Source organism: Sceloporus undulatus, unplaced genomic scaffold, assembly GCF_019175285.1.
Source record: "Sceloporus undulatus isolate JIND9_A2432 ecotype Alabama unplaced genomic scaffold, SceUnd_v1.1 scaffold_12, whole genome shotgun sequence".
Taxonomy (NCBI): Eukaryota; Metazoa; Chordata; class Lepidosauria; order Squamata; family Phrynosomatidae; genus Sceloporus; species Sceloporus undulatus.
Genome location: NW_024802934.1, coordinates 2,369,823 through 2,387,403, shown reverse-complemented (window position 1 = coordinate 2,387,403; position 17,581 = coordinate 2,369,823). Strand labels below are relative to the sequence as shown.

Genomic DNA, 17,581 nt, shown 5'->3' with positions numbered 1-17,581 from the left:
GACGGCACCAGGGGACGCCCTAAAGGGGGGGGGGGCGACACCACTGCTCTCCAAACATCTACATTTTGGCAGAAACAGGCTGTGGCATTTCATCCGCTTCCACTTAAAATGCTTTAAGAGAGGGTGGGAGTGGAGGGGGGAAACTCAGTGGGAGGAGAAAGGAGTGGCCCAGAAATTTTTTAAAATCAAAATTTCAAATTTCAAAATTTTCATTTTTAAAAAGAATTGAATTTTTTCTTCTTTTTAAATGTTCTTTAACAACATCACATTTTAAGCCAACCTTCATCATGCATGTTTAAACACATTTAGCTTGTGCATGTGATCTTGTAATTTGAAGGTATCCTTTTAATTTGCCCACCTGTTTCTGTCAGAACTGTTAGTGTTACATTCAGTGGTAGAGTCAGCCCTCCTTATCCATGGATTTTTTTTAATCCATGGATTCAAGCATCCATGACTTGAAAACATTCCCAAAAAGTATTAATTCCAAAAAAAAGCAAACCATTTTATATATGATTTTGCGCTGCCATTATATTTAACGGGACTTGAGCATCCATGGATTTTGTTATCCACGAGGGATATCCTGGAATCAAACTCTGGAGGATAACAAGGCCCCACTGTATTGGGGAATGATGATGATGATGATGATGCTTATTTATACCCCACCTTCCTCCCAGTAAAGGGACTCATTCTGATGGAGGAGTAACATTAGTACAAAGAAAAGAAAAGAAAAGCCTGAGTATGAATTCTGATAGGTGTGAAATGGGAGGAGGTCAGTGGAGGGGTGTGTGGCACCAACCCTAGGGATGCCACTGGCTACTCCTGCAGTGTAGAGAGAGACACAGCTGTGGCACCTTGTTGCCAGAGGGGGGAGAAGAGGAGGCGCTAGGACCGCGCGGGAGGAGCCCCCCCCTCTCTCTCTGTGAGTCTGTCTGTGGTCCAGCTCCTCCTCCTCCTCCTCCTCCTCTTGCTGCTGCTGCTGCTGCTCTTGGCTCTCCATCTGCGGAGCCTCCAACTTCATGCTCTGAGCCTCCGGAGCGGAGCATGGTAACTTGGCTCCGGCTGCCCAGCCCTGGCCGGCTCGAGGGAGCGATGCTGCTGGAGCACCATGGACTCGCCTCAGCCCAGCCTCCGCCTCTGCCTCTGCCTCTGCCTCCTCTCCTGCCTCCTCTGCCTCGCCTCCACCGCCCGCGGATGCTGCCTGGCGGATCTCAACCTGCATCCCACCAACGAAGGTAAGCCAAGAGGAGGAGGAGGAGGAAGGAGAGCAGCCCCGGACCCAGGCACCTGCCCACCTGCCCCCAGGGTCCCTTGGTGGCATTTAATCCCCGTTATTAGTATTATTGTTTTTGCCCTCCAGAGCATCCCACCTGCCAGGTCCCTCTCCGCTTTCTTGGGCTGGAAAGCAGCTCCTGCCCTCTTCCCCCTTCTGGGGGCCTTAGGATGGGGAAAGCTGGGCATTCTGGTATTTGGAAGTCTGGACACTGGAAACTCTAGACGTTGGAGCATTGGTTTTGGAAAGTCAGGATCCTGGCGAATCTGGGCATTTGGGCAATTGGGACATCTGGGCATTGAGGGATCTGGGGATCGGGGAATTTGGAAGTCTGGACCCTGGGCAATCTGGGCATTGAGACTTTAGAAGACCTGGGCATTGGGAAAGCTGTGCGTGTGGCAACTGGGAATCCTGGGCATTGGGGGATCGGAAAGTCCAGGCACTGGGCAATCTGGGCGCTGGGAAATGGGACAGTCTGGGCCCTGCTGGGATTGAACCTGGGTTAAGTCCCCCGGGCGCCTGGGAATTTGGAAGTGCCCTTGGGCCGCCCTGAAGGAGGTGGCACATGATGGGCACTTCTTGGCAAAGTTGATGGCTGTGTGTGTGAGGGAGAGAGGGAAAGAGAAAGTGGCGGCGGGGTTTTTCTTTGGAGCGAGAGGGACTGGCTGGGACATCTCTGGAGCCAGGAGGCAGGAAGGAGGCAGGGAGAGGAGGAGGGCACCCTCCCCGGGGCTTCTGGCGCCTCTGCCTCTGCCAAGCCTTGGCTGCTGGATGGCTTTGGGGCAAAGGGTGCCAGGTCCGGCAGGGCTGAGTCTGAGCCCAGGTTGGTGCCAAGAGAGGCTCGCTCAGGGAAGCCCCTTCTTTCCCTGGCTTTAGGGAGGATTCCGCTTCATTGCGAAAAAGAGATGCTGTTGGAGGGATGCTTTGGGGTCATGGAGTGTGGAAACACACTCACTCACTCTTTATCTCTCTGATTATGTCTCTCTGTGTCTATACACACATACACATACACACACATATACACAGACATGTCTGTGTGTGTATAAATGACATATACATATATAGAGACATATATGTGTGTATGTGTGTGTGTGTATATATATATATATATACACACACACACACAGAGAGAGAGAGAGAGAGAGAGAATGCATCCTATAAGTCTCTTTCCTTCCTACTCCCAAAATTTTATATATATGTGTGTGTGTGTGTGTGCGTGTATACATACACAAACACAATAAAATAATACAGAATGCATCCAATATGTCTCTACCCTTCCTACTCCCAAAATTTGTGTGTGTGTGTGTGTGTGTAATGTACACACACAGAGAGTGAAAAAGATATATATATATATATATATATATATATATATATATATATATATTGGGACAAAGGAAGGAAGGGATGCATTCTGTATTATTTTACTATTTGGTGGCAAGAGATGATCTATCTGAATATGGAAAATTAGTGAAGTCGCAAAAAGCAGAACAATGTCCAATCTCTCTTTCTCTCTCTAACACACACACAGACACACACACACACAGAGAGAAAACTTGTGTTGGCTTCTTGTGTTATGGCTGAAGAGACACATGAGATGCGTTCTGTAATATTTTAACTATTTGGCGGCAAGGGAAGCTCTAGCTGAATAAGACATGAGTGAATTCTCAAGAAGCAGAACAATGTCCAACCTCCTTCATTCTTTCTCTGAGACAGAAAGACAGACACACAAAGAGAAAGAGCTTGTGTTGGCTTCTTACATTATGGCTGTATTGCTTGTTTTTATTTGCTTTGATAGTCAATTGGAGCAATGGCAGGCGTCTGTTACTCTGACCTATAATTCAACAGAGGGAAAAAACATCAACAAAACTAACCCCCTCCCTAAGGGCCCATATCCTTTAAAAATTAGTTTGTTTCTGGGATTAATACAAGTACTTGAAGTCGTACTGAAATTATGTCCTGGGTTAATTAATTTTGTTTGCATCGCAAACTTTGGGAGTAATAAAATACAGCAATTTCTTATCAAAGTCACCTGTGTTTGGTGTGGCACATTTCACTGTGTCTGCCTGTCTCCCTGTCTGTGTGTACCCATTTCAATCTATTTAATCAGAAAACATTTATTGAATCAGAAACGATTGTTGAAGGTGTCAAGCTTGTTGAGGGTGGGGAGTGAGGGGGGGCAGAAATAAATGCCTTTTGGATTTCCCCCCTAAAACATGTTCCTTTAAAAGACACACCCAGTAATTCTATGGGTGAAGCCAGAGCACCAAACATGCAACCTTTGACACAAGAGTGTTCAAGCACACCGACTTACACCTACAATTCAAAAGCCGAAAGGGTAGGAGGGACTTGTAGTTTGAAATAATGGTGCAAAACCGTCCACCTGCCTGATCAGTCTTGCTTATTAAGCAAATGGTTTCGATGGTTATTTTCCTAGGGTCTTCAATGAACAAAACAAATAATACTACCACTTTCTTCTGGAGAGGAGATGGTACTCATATTGATGTTTTTTTAAGTCTCAAGAATATATATCTTGAGAGGGAGACGATGCAGGTTGAACATTTTTTTATATACTGGGGAAACAAGCACATTGTTCTTTATGATTTGCTTTTAAAAATATAGCCTTCATGGAGGCGCATTCTTTTAAAAGAAATGGATAGAAGATAGGATGGTGGCATTAACAGAACTTGTATTGCTGGTAGGAAAGCAGTGGTATCAGTCTTCGTATTGGATTCTCCCTTTTTTGGTTCATAAAGCCTGAGAAGCCAGAGAGGGCAGTTTGGAAAAGGCTGCAGCTCTTAGCAGCTAAACTCAAGTCTAATGAGCACAAAAGAGCAGTAGAGCAGCTTGCTCTCTGGCTGGCAAAGTATAGTAGCCAGCAAATAGCAACTGAGGCAACGTAAGATATCTAGACACTCACACTTTGCTATGTGATCTGTTAATTTCTGTATCTGTTGTGATCCTTTCTGAAAGCTTACTGTGTTCGGAAGATTGTAAAGAACATAGTGGTTCACAGTTGGGATCACGCTTTCCCGCCTGTGTGTAATTTTTAAAAATTCCACACATTTTGTGCGATATCACAAATTCTGGGTTGTGTAGTGACAACTTGGAAATTGTTTTGTCCCTATATTTAATCTTTTACTGTAGACCATACAGCAGCTTCAAATTTCCAGTTTTGAAGGAAGTGTTGACAATGACAGTCAATTATAATTATGTCATTATAATTATGTAATTATAAAGGAACGTAGAAACGGAAAAGAATTACATGTGTCTGTGTTTAAATAAACAGTGCTTCAGAGCTTTCCAGACAAACAAAATGTCTTTTGAAAGTGTACTTTTTGAAGTTGTTTCCATGCATTTGAATTATTTTTCTCTTTAAAATAATATCTGTGAATGTGGATAGCGCAGAGGTCAACTATAATATTTTCAAACATGTTAATTTGAAAGTATATGCTTGTGTTATGTGTGTATGTGTGTGAGGGTTAAAACTTATACTGTGACTGTAATTCTGTATATACACCTATGTGAAATTAAACCTCATTTAACTCAGTGGGACTTACTTCTAGACACATATAGACTTTAAGTGTTGAAGGAATTAAGCCATCTTTTTCTTGCCACCCTCTACAACTCCATCACAGAATCTTTGGGGGGGAAATAATAATAACTGAAGTTGATTAAATTTTGGAGCTTGAATATCTCTTCATCTATGTTTATATGACAACAACAAACTTTTTATAAATCCTAAACAAATCTTATGAGTTTATTTCATCTCATGAAGACTTATGGGAAGGGATAAAGCTCATTCTATAGCAGCATTGCTTTGGGGTATGTTTTAATTTGTATTTGTTCTTTGAAAGATAATTGTTTTTTTCTTTGATACCATTTTCACGTTTTGACACTATACCATTTTTGATACTACACAATTTTTAGATCTAGTTTAAAGTTTAGGTTTTAGTTATTAATTTGCATCTGCTTTGGTTTTGTGCTGTGTTGGTTATAAATGGAAGCTCCAATTAAGCAGAGAGGTGATGAAATAGGTAATTTTTTCAAACTTATTTTTCTCTCTCACACACTTCATTTGTGCACATGTGTAGAACCAAAGCTCTTTAAGCAATCTCTTTTTTTAAAATAAAATAAAATAAAATAAAACAACCCCAGCAGAGCTGAGAAGTGTGAGCCATCTATTCAACCACAGGAAAATGTCAGAAGGAATTAACATCTGAATAATGAATGGATTTTGCGCCATGCTCAGGCTTAAATAGATTTTTTGATATGTACAGAAATTCCAGGCTGGAAGTATGCTCTCTTAGAATTCATAATTCACTATTTTATATCTTCAAATTAGACTTTTTAAAAAGGGGGATTCTACACACACACACATCGAAATGTGTTGTGATGATTTCAGGAACCATTCTTGTCAATTCATAAACCAAAACGAGCGATATCACTCTACAATTTAATAGTTTTTTTCCTAATCCATTTCTGTAATGATACGATTTGCCCAAGGGTACCAGCAACCTTAATTTAACTGTTTTATAACCTGCAACAGTTAACACTTGACCTAGGTCATTAACAGGATTATCAGCAAATTTGTTTAAGCTTTTACTGACAACTTGAATTGCTTCAATAATATTTTGACTGTGCAGACAGGAAACTTCTTTTAACCTCTCCAATCGCACATAAAGAATTTCTTATGAACACAACTACCCCAAAAGACACCAGGACTGTACATCTGTTCATGGTTACCTACAGGCTCCATTTCAGTAAACAGCAAGAAGTATTTCAGACTCTGTTTACAGTGTGCGAGTTTTTCCTTAAACGACTTCGCCGTTTGTGCTTACCCGTACCAGAACATTTGTTCAGTGGTTAACTTACATCTTTCCCCTGGTAAACATAATTTAGCAGTTCAAAAAATATTAATGTACATCTCAGTGATGTCATGAGCTGTGGCACTTTGAAGTGGCTGTGAGATGGGCATTGTGGCCCTTTCGCATAACTTTCCCTTATTCAGTCATAACGTTTCATTCCTTGGTTTAAAGGGAGTCTTAGAAGTGGATTTTTATGGCAAATGATTTTTAATAGACACATGATTTTTGGTGTATTTTCAAACAAAACTAATCAGTCCAATAAATGTTGTAGGTTACATATTTCTTTATTTAGGAAACCGTCTTCTGAAAAGTTCTAAACAATCCCACTGGAATGAATGGGAGAAACTTAGGAGTGCATTAATGTTTCCATGTTCTTATTAATGTCCACGTTGTGGATTCATTTCAGGAGAATTTGCCAGTGGATTGTGACCATAGAGTTTTATACTCTGATATCCTCAAAGCTTGGGAGAGGGGATGGAGGCTGAAAGAGACTTTAAAAACAGAAAACAAACCTCTAAAAGTACCACATAAATGACAAGGGAAGCATCTATGAGAACTTGACATGATTAAAATTCCAACTCTGGCTCCATCCACCCACATATACACCCAACCTCACAGTTTAACCCCAGCCATTAACTTAGCTTGAATAAAATAGTTTCACAATGCTTCAAGAAAATGTCGGGTGTGGTGACCTGATAAATCTTGACTCGCAATGATGAAATCCCCGAGGGGCATAAAGTTTAGCAACTGTCACATTAAATAATAAAACTCAAAATATGCTTGTAGAGGAGTGGTTACTTTAAAACAACAATTATTTGTCAGTTCATTTAAATAGAATTTAGAGAGTAATAAAAAAATAAGATCTAAAACATTACTGTTCACACTTCTTCCTCTTATTCATAGCTATTTGGTTTCATTCTATAACATTTACAATATTCCATAATTTGGAACTAAAAAGTAAGAGTGTTTGCTTGTTCTTATTACAGGACTTGTACACTTCAATAATCTGAATACCTCCTTGTTTGCTTTAATATTCCTACCATGAGATCAATTCATTGCTTCAGTCTAACAGTCCCCAAGTATGTCACGTTAAAAAAATGGAACACATGTTAAATATTAAACACACCAGTATGGAAGTTTCTTGCCATCACTTAGGTGCTCTTTTACTCTTGGAGGAATTATGCAAATAGCAATGAACGAAGTTAAGAGGCATGGCTAAAATATTTAGATATATACATTTTTTTAAAAAGAAGGATCACCTTTAAAAAAGTTGTTTCTCACCACTAGTTGTGTTATTAAAGTGTAAGGCAATCAAAACACTTTTTAAAAAAAGGCTGCCCACATGATGTCTGCATGACTGAATGCCCTTATTTTGACAGAAATGCTGGGATTAAAACATTACCTCCCAGGATAATACTGACTGGTGGGGGAGATGTTATTTCTGTCTAGTGTGCATGCTGCCGATGTTGGTCAAAAATGTACATCTTTTCTTCAAGGAAACCTCCAGAACCAGAAGATAAAACTCTTGCTGAAAGAATTATCACTGAATGAACCATAATACTGATGCAGGTGTTTCTCTTTCTTTTTTCCTGTCAGCAGTCTGGATTTTGTCACCAGTGAGGGTCACTACAGAGCAGTTTCCAAAAAATGGGAGGTAGACAGAGTTTGGAAAAGTTAAGGCTCCTGTTGGGCACCCGACCCGTTAGATTATAGAGCCTGAAGGCATATTTACATAACAGCCTGTCTTCTGTTTTCCTTTAACTTTCCTTTTTATAGTAATTATTTAGGGCTGACCCCCCCCCCCCCCCCCCGGGTAAATCTTATTAGAGGTAAGGGAAAAACAATTTGAAATTATTAAGTTTCACAGTATTTGATACTTTCTATTAAAGTTATTTTCATAGCAGAGTCCAGTCCAGTGCATATTGCAGTTTCATTCCAGTAAGTAAACTGAAGACAAACTCATATTTTCTTCATATTTATTTAGAAATGTATTCTGTTGCTCATTAGATTTTTTTACCAAGAGGAGGTTTTTTAAGAGGGTGACAGTATTTTTGCATGAAAGCCTATGGCCATGCATTTCATGGGAATCCATATCTACCACTACCATTAAAATTTCTGAGATGTGTGCTTTAATCCTAAAGCTATCCTTTGAGATATAGGGTTGATTTGAAGGATGTTGAATTCCAAATAATATGGTTGTAATGAAGATTGATTTTCATGAAGTATGTTTATAGTTTTTAAGAGCTGAATATTAATTTTTATATGTGGTGATGTTTTAGCTATCTTTGTTTTAACTGTTCTAAGCCACCTTGAGTCCCTAACTGGGAAAAGGAGGGAAAAAAACATCAATCAATCAATCAATCAATCAATAAACTAAAATTTAGAAGTCTGAATACTGGACAAGTTTTATGATGCCAGTGTACGTAGGATATTTGATGTCAGCAGTGCAGAGGATTCTCTACTAGAAAGGAGGCAGTAACTGTTCTTATTGCTGTATCATAGTTATAACTTTGTAAGAGTCATGGCCACAGTAGAAAAATAGGGCTGGAGTAGTAACATGGCAGGGAAAAAATGTGTTTCTCATTTTATTTTTTTACAATATCATATTTGCTGCAGGGTTTTAAAGAATAATTAACAGGTCTTTTTAAAAAAGCAGTTTTGGAAACAGTCCAATCAGAGGTTATCAGAGATATTTTGAATGTGTGTTTAACTGTTTCACTAAAAACAGGGGTACTTAAAAATTCCTTACTTTGGGTAAGCGATGCCCAAGAAATCATTCAAATATTAAATTGAAAGTGGACTGAAATGATAGAATATGAATTCATGTGTATATTTTAATTTGGCTTTAGTGCAGTTAATGTTTGATGGCCCTTACTGATTGAAATTTGGAACACATATTTATGGATTTTTAAATTTCAGCTTGCTTGGAAAGTCACCAGAGGAGGATAAAGTAGTTAAAAGAAATGAAGATATAGAAATACAGATTGTTGTGTTTGAAGGGAATTGTTGGGAGAGAGACAAAAGAATAAAAGGCCTTGCCTGCCAAACCTTGTTTAGGATTAATGAAACCACACCAAATTAATTCTTTAACGTGGGGAGACATTATTCAAGCTGAACCACTGTAAGTGAAAACTTTTAGGCAACTTTTCTCTCTTTTTTGTAAAGTACTGTATATCCTGCTGTTACGGGGCAGGGGGGGAAGAAAATCCCATTAATCTGGTGGGGAAAAAGTGGGAAGAGAATAAAAGCACATCAGACAAACAGCAGTGGAAATGTAAAAGCAGTTCAACAGTAAAATAAAGGGGGTCTACAGAGTAAAGTTCTGTTAAGAAAGCAGATTTAATATTATGATTAATTCTGATCTTTCACTTTTAGAAACCAAATTTCACATTTGTAATTGTACAAAAGTAGAGGAATCAATTTTTTTAAAAAAATAAACATTCTCCTGGAAGATTTAAACTGATATATTTTACAATTATATTTAATTTGTTTTAATAAAACTGAGACACCTTCTTTCTGAAGGTGGTTTAGGTCCACTTTTTACCAGCGGTGCACTCCCTAAAACACTCTTCCTGTAGATTTCAGTGTCAAAACCAAGATGTGTGTGTGTGTGTGTGCACATGGGCATGTGTGTGTAGATACATACACACACATGAATATACATATATTTATTTCTTGAGTCTGTGAATAACTTTATACTTGCAAATTACTTCACAAGTTTTATGACAGTGAACAATCTAGAAAGAGAGAGTGACAGAGAGAGAAAAGAGGATTTTTGTCACTTCTGGTTTAGGTAACAGTATATATTTAATATTTACACTTTGCAGTTTTAATAGATGGCTGTAATATTTTCATAAAAATATTTACATATGCTAATTAAAACCAGCCTCTAATTCTGTGTCTATAGTTATTTAATTAATTCTTTTTAAAAGAAAGGAGACAAAGAAAAAATTGGGGTGCTTGAACTGTAGTGCTCAGGGCTGTCTTCACATATTTGACTGCCTGAGACAAAGTACAAGATAATCCACCCCTTCCCATTTCACCCACTAAATTTTCACCTATCAGAATCCAATGGGATTTGCAGTCAGATTTTCAACACTGCTGATAGCACAGCCTTTTTCGTTTCATACGAGTGCAGCAAACTAGCTTTTGGGTTTCAAAACGAATGGAAAAGCCAGGGGGCTGCTTCTAGCACATCATACAACAGCTGCTGCCTGACACAATCCACAAAATACAAGATGAGAAAAGAGAAATGTTGTGAATATTGTGAAAAGTGGAAAAGCTTCATTAGCCTGCATCTCACTGGGAGTTCTGACTAGAGTAGAACAGTTGAATCAATGAGATTTACATAGGGATTTACATATGTAAATATTTGCAACAGCTAATTTAATGTGGCTACTGTCATTGGGGCCACTATTAAGATTCAAGCTCTAGCTTCCACAGAACACTTTCTGTTTTTGTACAGTACAGCTAAAGTATTGCTACAGTAGCAATGCAATACTATATATGACTACTTTGAAGTGAGATCCACTAAGTTGAATAATATTTTTCTCATGAATTACTGGTTAGGAGGAGTCCTTAAGAGTTCCTCCCCATTCTTTATATTTCAGTATACTTTGTGTTTTAGTCAAAATGGAAAATGTTTTTCAGAGAAGGTTTCGTCTATTCATCCAATTATTAAGAAGAACAAATTATTTTTCCTGTTTTGTATTTGATTTCTTCAGCAGTTCTCTGCATTTAAGGTTGCATTGCCTCCTTCGTATAGTCATATTGTACCCCTGTCTTCTGCATATATAATCTTTGTAGTCTTGGTTCTTTGTGAGCATTCAAAAGTTAACCTACTTGTAACAATTTTATAGCTATTTTTTGTAATATTAACACTTTTAGCTTTTTGACAACTTTAGAATTTAGCTAACATTGATTAATTTGGCAAGAAAATCCAGTCATCCACATATGAGTGAACAAAAGCATGTTGAAAATTATTTCAAGAAGTAATCCAGTGGGCTAGATTTAAGCATAATTATTTATATTTTTCATTTTTGTTCTTATTGTTAGACCTTCAGGTTGACTCTGATTTATGGTGACTCTGTTTTAGGGTTTTCTTGGTAACATTTCTTCAGAGGAGTTTTGGCATTTTCTTCCCCTTAGTCTGAGACAGTGTGAGTTGCCCAAGATTACATTTACTTACTTTCTATGGCCAAGCAGGGATTTGACATAAATTGCTACATGTCTCTGGCTTTCAGTCATGCTTGTAGAACCACTAAAATCATTGGAACTTAAGTTAGGTATGATTTCAGTGGTTGCAATTTAAGCCTTAGGATGTATCTATACAGCAGAATGAATGTAGTTTGACACAACTTTTTACTGCCATGACTCAATGCTATGGAATTCTGGATTTGTAGTTTTGTGAGATATTTAAGCTTCTCTGTTCCTGGTGCCTTAACAAACTAAAAATCCCAGGATTCCATAGGATGGAGCCATGATAGTTAAAGCAGTCTCAAACTGCTTTAATTCTGCAGTGCGGCAGCAGTCTGTCTGGATCCAATACAGAACAGATAACTATACTGTATATATTTACATACACTCAAGTATTATCCTTTAGCCATTGTGATATAGTGGGTTGAATGTTGGACTTGAACTTTGGCTCTGTCAACCCACTGGGTAACCTTGGCAAGTCACACTCTCTCAGCCTCATAGGGTGGCAATGGCAAAAGTCTTCTGAAGAAACTTGCCAAAAAAAACCCAACCCATAATAGGTTCACCTTAGGGTCACCATAAGTTGGAAATGATGTGAAGGCTTCATAGTGGCTCACTCTAAGATGTTATCAAATCTTTACTGTTTATGTAGTATGTTTTCATGCTTTTCTTTGAATGTGGTAGCCCCAGAATGGCCCCCGTCTTCACTGCTGAAAGCCAGTACTGCAGTTCTCATTGGGCCCATGCCAACATTGTCATGTGCCCATGGCTAAAATCCCCCACAGGTGATAGGTAAGATATGCTGAATGTTATGTCCAGTTAGAACCACCTGTGAGAGCTTCATGAAGTGTATGGGTGAGGACTCAGATTTAAAACAACCACTTTGGGACCCAGAAGTTGTCTTTACAGTATTGTTGAGTTATGGAGGAAATGAAATAGGGCAGAAAACACCTGCTCACTGGTGAAGGGAAACCATAGAGAAAACACAGTGGGATCTATGCGTGCATACTGTTTTTGGATTCTCAGGGTGGGAAGACATTATGAAATATGATGTGGCTGTACTGGGACAACAAGGTGCAGGAATAGGAAATGGATGACTTACAAAATTGTGATGGATTGGATAGGAAAGAATGCAGTATACAGTTTTCATGGTTTTGCCTTATCTTGTCTTAATGATGTTCTTTCACATGAGGGAAGTGGGAGAGAATGTGGGTAAAATTTTGCTTGGAAGCACAGAAAATTAAGCTTGGGAAATTTGGTTTTTTAAATATGTGACTAGCAAAGCACACATGTTCTGAATTAATTACCTCCATAAATTCTGTTAAACAATAAAAATAGCTTCTTGGTGACATCAGCATGTTGGAAAATAAAACCGGATTCAGCGTTAGCATCCTGCTTTCCTCAACATGACACTCAATGGAGATTTCTGATTGTATCAGCATGTAGTCTCCATTTTGTGTGTTCATTTTGAAGTGCTTAGCTGCTTGCCTCTATGATTTCTTGTGTACAAGTGAATAAGCCAGGGGTGCAAAGAGAAGTAATCTTTGGTCTGTTTATGAATGAAATGCTGGACCTGGCCTTGAATTAGATAGTTCTTTGAATTGAATTAGGACAGTATTTAAGAATTACATCTGACTGGCATAATGTTGCATTAAATGTTTGCCAGTTTCCTGTTCTCCTCCCAAATAACTTGTTTGTAAAGTGGGTTCAAGAGGTTGTACAGTTTTTCACACAACACATTTTCAGGAGACAAAAAAGATTTATTTATGCAACTTTAGCTTGTTCAAAAAGCTAAAGTTGCATTAAAAATCTTTCCATCTCCTGAAATGTGCCATGCATTGTTACTGTATACTATGACTCAGTGCAATGCCATTTGATTGTTAAACCATAGGGAGTGATTAAAGTATGATTCCTTTAAAAAACAACAATAATATGTACTTAAGCTGATATCATTGTAATAATTTCCAGAAGGCAAGCCATATTTGTTGCATCAAACAGAAAAAGATGGATCCACTTTTAGATATGTACAACTGGCCTGGCAGAGGCTTTCAAATCAACTGATTCATTTATTTTTTGTCAGTCCATGGTATCCATAGAGCCACATTTCCAATGAAGCGCTTTTTTCTGTTCAGTTTCTTCATTGTCCAGCTTTCAAAACCATAAATTGAAATGGAAATACTATAACATAAATGAATTTTCCTTTTGTATTCATTGCTATATTTATGAATATCTTTTCTAAGTCTCAGCATTATTCTGACTTCTTGACTATAAAAATTTCCATTTTGATTGATGAATGAGCCAATATATGGAAAATCTTTAACAATTTCAATGTCCACTTTTAACTAATTCTATTCTCATTATTTTTGTTTTCTTAATATTCAGCTGCAGTCCTGCTTTTGAATTTTCTCCCTTAATTTTCTTCAACAGTTGTTCTAAGTCTTCATTAGTTTTTGCCTTTCTTCAATAGGTGATGTTCCTTCTCACAATTTTCATACTTCCATCCTCAGTCTCATCCCACATGTGTGATTTATTATGAGTATAAATTAAACAGATAGGGTGATAAAATGCAGTTCCCTTGGTAATAGGAAACCATTCTGTTTCTCTATATTGTTTCCTGACAGTGGCCTGGCCTCTTTTCCAGAGGACAAGAGCAGCAGGACAATAAAATATTGAGGCACACCCATTCCTTTTTTTATAAAACAGGGATGGTCTTTTTATTATTACTTACACAGTGAAAGGCTTTGCTGTAATTTTTAAAGCACACTTTGATTTTCTGAATTTCGTTGGTATGTTTCATTAGCCATCATAGGTTTGCATTATGATTACTAATGCTTCTTCTTTTTCTGAACCAACTTCAACATCTGGCATTTCTCCCTGTATATATGGTAAAAGTCTGTTGTAAATTCCTGAGGGTGACTTTGCTTGCATGGGAAATCAATGTTGCAATGATTACTGAAATCCCTGATGTCCCCCTTTTTGAGGGATAGTGAATATTTCCAGTCTGTAGGCTGTTGTTTTGTTTCCCATATTTGTTGGCAGACTTTTGCTAAGACTTGAATGTATTTCTTTTATAAGGCCTGATCCGTAGTTTGGCCACTGACATATGCTGTGAATTTCCAGTGAGAGAGGAACACAAACTCGTTATGGCATTTCTGTTACTAGAGTGTACAGTTGCATTCAAAATTGTGTTTTCAGAATGTTTTGAGTGCTCCATCACAAAAATTACTGCATACATTATACAAAACTACCATGCTGGGGAAAACCTTTAACCTGAAATCATTTAAAAACATAAGGTGAAAGGAGTACTCTAGAATGAATTTGCCTGCACTTTAGTATATGAAATAATATAGGCTACAAAAGCTAACATGAAGTGGGACATTTGAATAATTTATTATAGCCATGTATCTGTATCATTCAAAAGTTTCATAAAACTTTAATCCAAATCTGGTGAATCTGTGACCTTCCAGATGTTCCTGGACACTGACTCCTAGAAATCCATTTCAGACTAGTCTGTGAAGAATAGCAGAAATAGTAGTTCATCAACCTTTGGACGTTTTCACCTTTAATGGATGTTTTCTGGTGTCAGGTGAAGGCAACTCATAATAGGAATGCAATGAAAAATTATGCAGAAGTAATCTCTGAAGTATGTTGGTACCAAAACAGAATTTTTCAGATTACTTGACTTCAAAATTTTCCATTGGTGAATGCTTACCTTTCCCAAGGAAAGCAATCACACTATGAACTGATGCAGAAGTTGCATTCATGCTTCCCCATCCTAACATTCAAGTTGGATGGGGGGGGGGACAAACAAACAAAAACAAACCCACACCTATCTCCTTCTGAATCTGCATTCATGAAAAAAATTGAGGCCCAAAGCATTTCCACTTGGCTTGCATGTAGCTTAGCAAGCTCTTCTTGTACAGAATTGGGCCATTAGTTATGGAATGGCAAATGTTCACCTTCCCCCTCTCCTCCCACTCAACATCAGTACTTGAAAGCAAGGAAGGATTCTTGTCTTCCAGATTTGCCAAGAAATTATCCCGACTTTGATTAAGCAGAGCCATGAAAATATTTTCTCATAAATGGAGAAGGGGGAGGGGGAGAAAGAGTGGGAAGGGCAGGTGAAATGTTGAAATAAAGGCAACAGGTGCAGTGGGAAAACTTGGGATTCTTCATTCATTCCGCAGTTAGTTATTCCAACGAACTCTTCTATTCCAACAGCTGGTGCCTTATCCTAAAAGAGAAAGAGATTGCTCATGTCAAGCTGTTTGAAAGAAGGTTGAGTTTGAAGAACAGGAATTCTGTGCTTTTCTGACTTGCCAGCAGGTCTGTAGTATTAGGCTCTGAATGCACCCACTGGCATGCAAGTAACAGGGATTTCCCTTTACTTTCCTCAGATGTTCAATTAATAGGCTAGTGTGACATTTTGATCCCAGAGTAAAGTTACCAAACTAAGTATCTGAAGGTTAATTTTGTTTTTTAAAAAGAGAGTATTTTCCTCCCTTGGAGTGTTTGAATTAAGGAACATCTGTTAATGTGACAGAAATATGGATGTAAAAGATGCATGAGTTTAACGAGAATGGTGTGTTCCTGAATAATAGCTAGGCTTTTTTTAAAAAGGGGGAAACTGCCATTTGCCAAATTTATTTTGAGGTCATGAGCAATTCATATTGAAAACAATGTATCCATTTCTGGAATCCATATCTCACATTTTGCAACATAGCTCTCCATAAAACATTTTTGACTATATAGCTTTGCCTTTTGCTGTCCACATTTCTCAGTAATCCTTTGGCTTGAGCCCATCAAGGTTTATCTACATCAATAGCAGCTCCTGAGGGGAAATAAAATTGCTTCATTGAATTACAGCTGTTCTTCCTGCACAAGAGGGCTGGGGAGGTAGCTTGCACTTGGAACCATATTGCCCTTTCACTGATCCAGGTCAGTTATCTTCATGGGCAATGACACACTAATCTACTGGAGTAACTTTGTCTCAACTGTACTCCCAACAGAGTCTGGATATGGCTTCAGCATAATTCACATGAAAGCGCAAGAGCTGGCTCAGAATGGTGAATGTCTTTTTTGGGTCATAGAATGAGAATGGACCTATGAGTCACAGACAAAGGTAAAATGTAATTTGGCTGATGGCTAATTAAATACTTTATACATAGTTACCATAAGTGACTGTCATCTTGTTGCATTTTCCTTTTCTTTCCTGGATAATAAGTGGACAGTAAAAGTGGACAGTAAGAGAAAATAATAATTTAGTTTGCACTAAATTAACTCAGCAGAGGGGAAGAGGAGAGGCGTGAATAGAATTAGGTAAAAGCAAATTGCTGCAGCCTTTTCTAGTTTATGTGTTCTTCCTCAATAACATTTGCCATCTTGGCCATACTGTTCAGCCACATGTGTCCCAGTTTTAATCTGAGAAATTTTTGGAGGGTATGTTATTCTTGCTTGTCTTTTTGGTTATGCATTCTCAGTGAAATCAAATAGGGTCAATGACTGATTTCTCCTCCAACTGATCCCAGCCTGAAAAGGTGGGACAAGTGGGGGACTGAGAGCATCTCAGAGCGACCCATGTTCTTAATGCTTCCAGACGCTGCTTAGTACAGTCCAGAACTCTTGAGAACTGCCAGTTTCAAATTCTGCTCTCAGTAAATCAAGAGCCGTAAAGATGTTCATGATGATGAGCATGTCATTTTTTGCACCTCCCCATCCCTGACATTTGGGACACCAGATCTAATTTTAATAGCACTGTGGAATTGTGGTCATCCACAATATGGGATGTCTGTTATAATACAGGATGTAGAGCAGCCTAACTGGACATGGTCCTGGCAATGTGGTTTGTCAGGAGGTAAACAAAGATGGAGATCTGGATAGCTGTACTTAGCAGAAATACTCTGGTTATTTGTGGATGGACCATTGTCAATATTATGTCCCTCATAATGAATCATTTACATGGAAATCTTTCCTAGATTTGTACACAAGTTGATGCAAAAAGACAGAGACTGGAACATGTCCTTAGTTTCTTTCTTCTTAAAAGTGGTGATTCAGTGCTGTTGATGAGCTACCCCTATATGATGGAAAATATGATGTAGAGCTGGTTTTACAAGAATTTCTATAACACCAGCATTCAGAATAGTATCTATTTTTTGACACAGCAGATGCAGATGTTTCTTGGTGGGTGGCCAGGCAGAGTGGGTGAGAGATATGTCTTCAGAATCACAATGTCCAAACCTGTCTCTTGCTG

General features: G+C 38.4%; 1 protein-coding gene across 3 annotated transcripts in view; it reads left to right on the top strand.

The window, feature by feature from the left end:
* Nucleotides 1-1,034: 1,034 nt before the first annotated feature.
* Nucleotides 1,035-17,581, top strand: part of LOC121917186 (ephrin type-A receptor 3) — a 295,195-nt gene continuing 278,648 nt past the window's right edge. For all 3 annotated transcript variants that reach the window (XM_042442910.1, XM_042442909.1, XM_042442911.1), the window contains exon 1: nucleotides 1,035-1,232. In XM_042442910.1, the coding sequence (XP_042298844.1) occupies nucleotides 1,106-1,232 (127 nt within the window). In that variant the 5' untranslated portion in view covers nucleotides 1,035-1,105. The remainder of the gene's footprint in view (nucleotides 1,233-17,581) is intronic.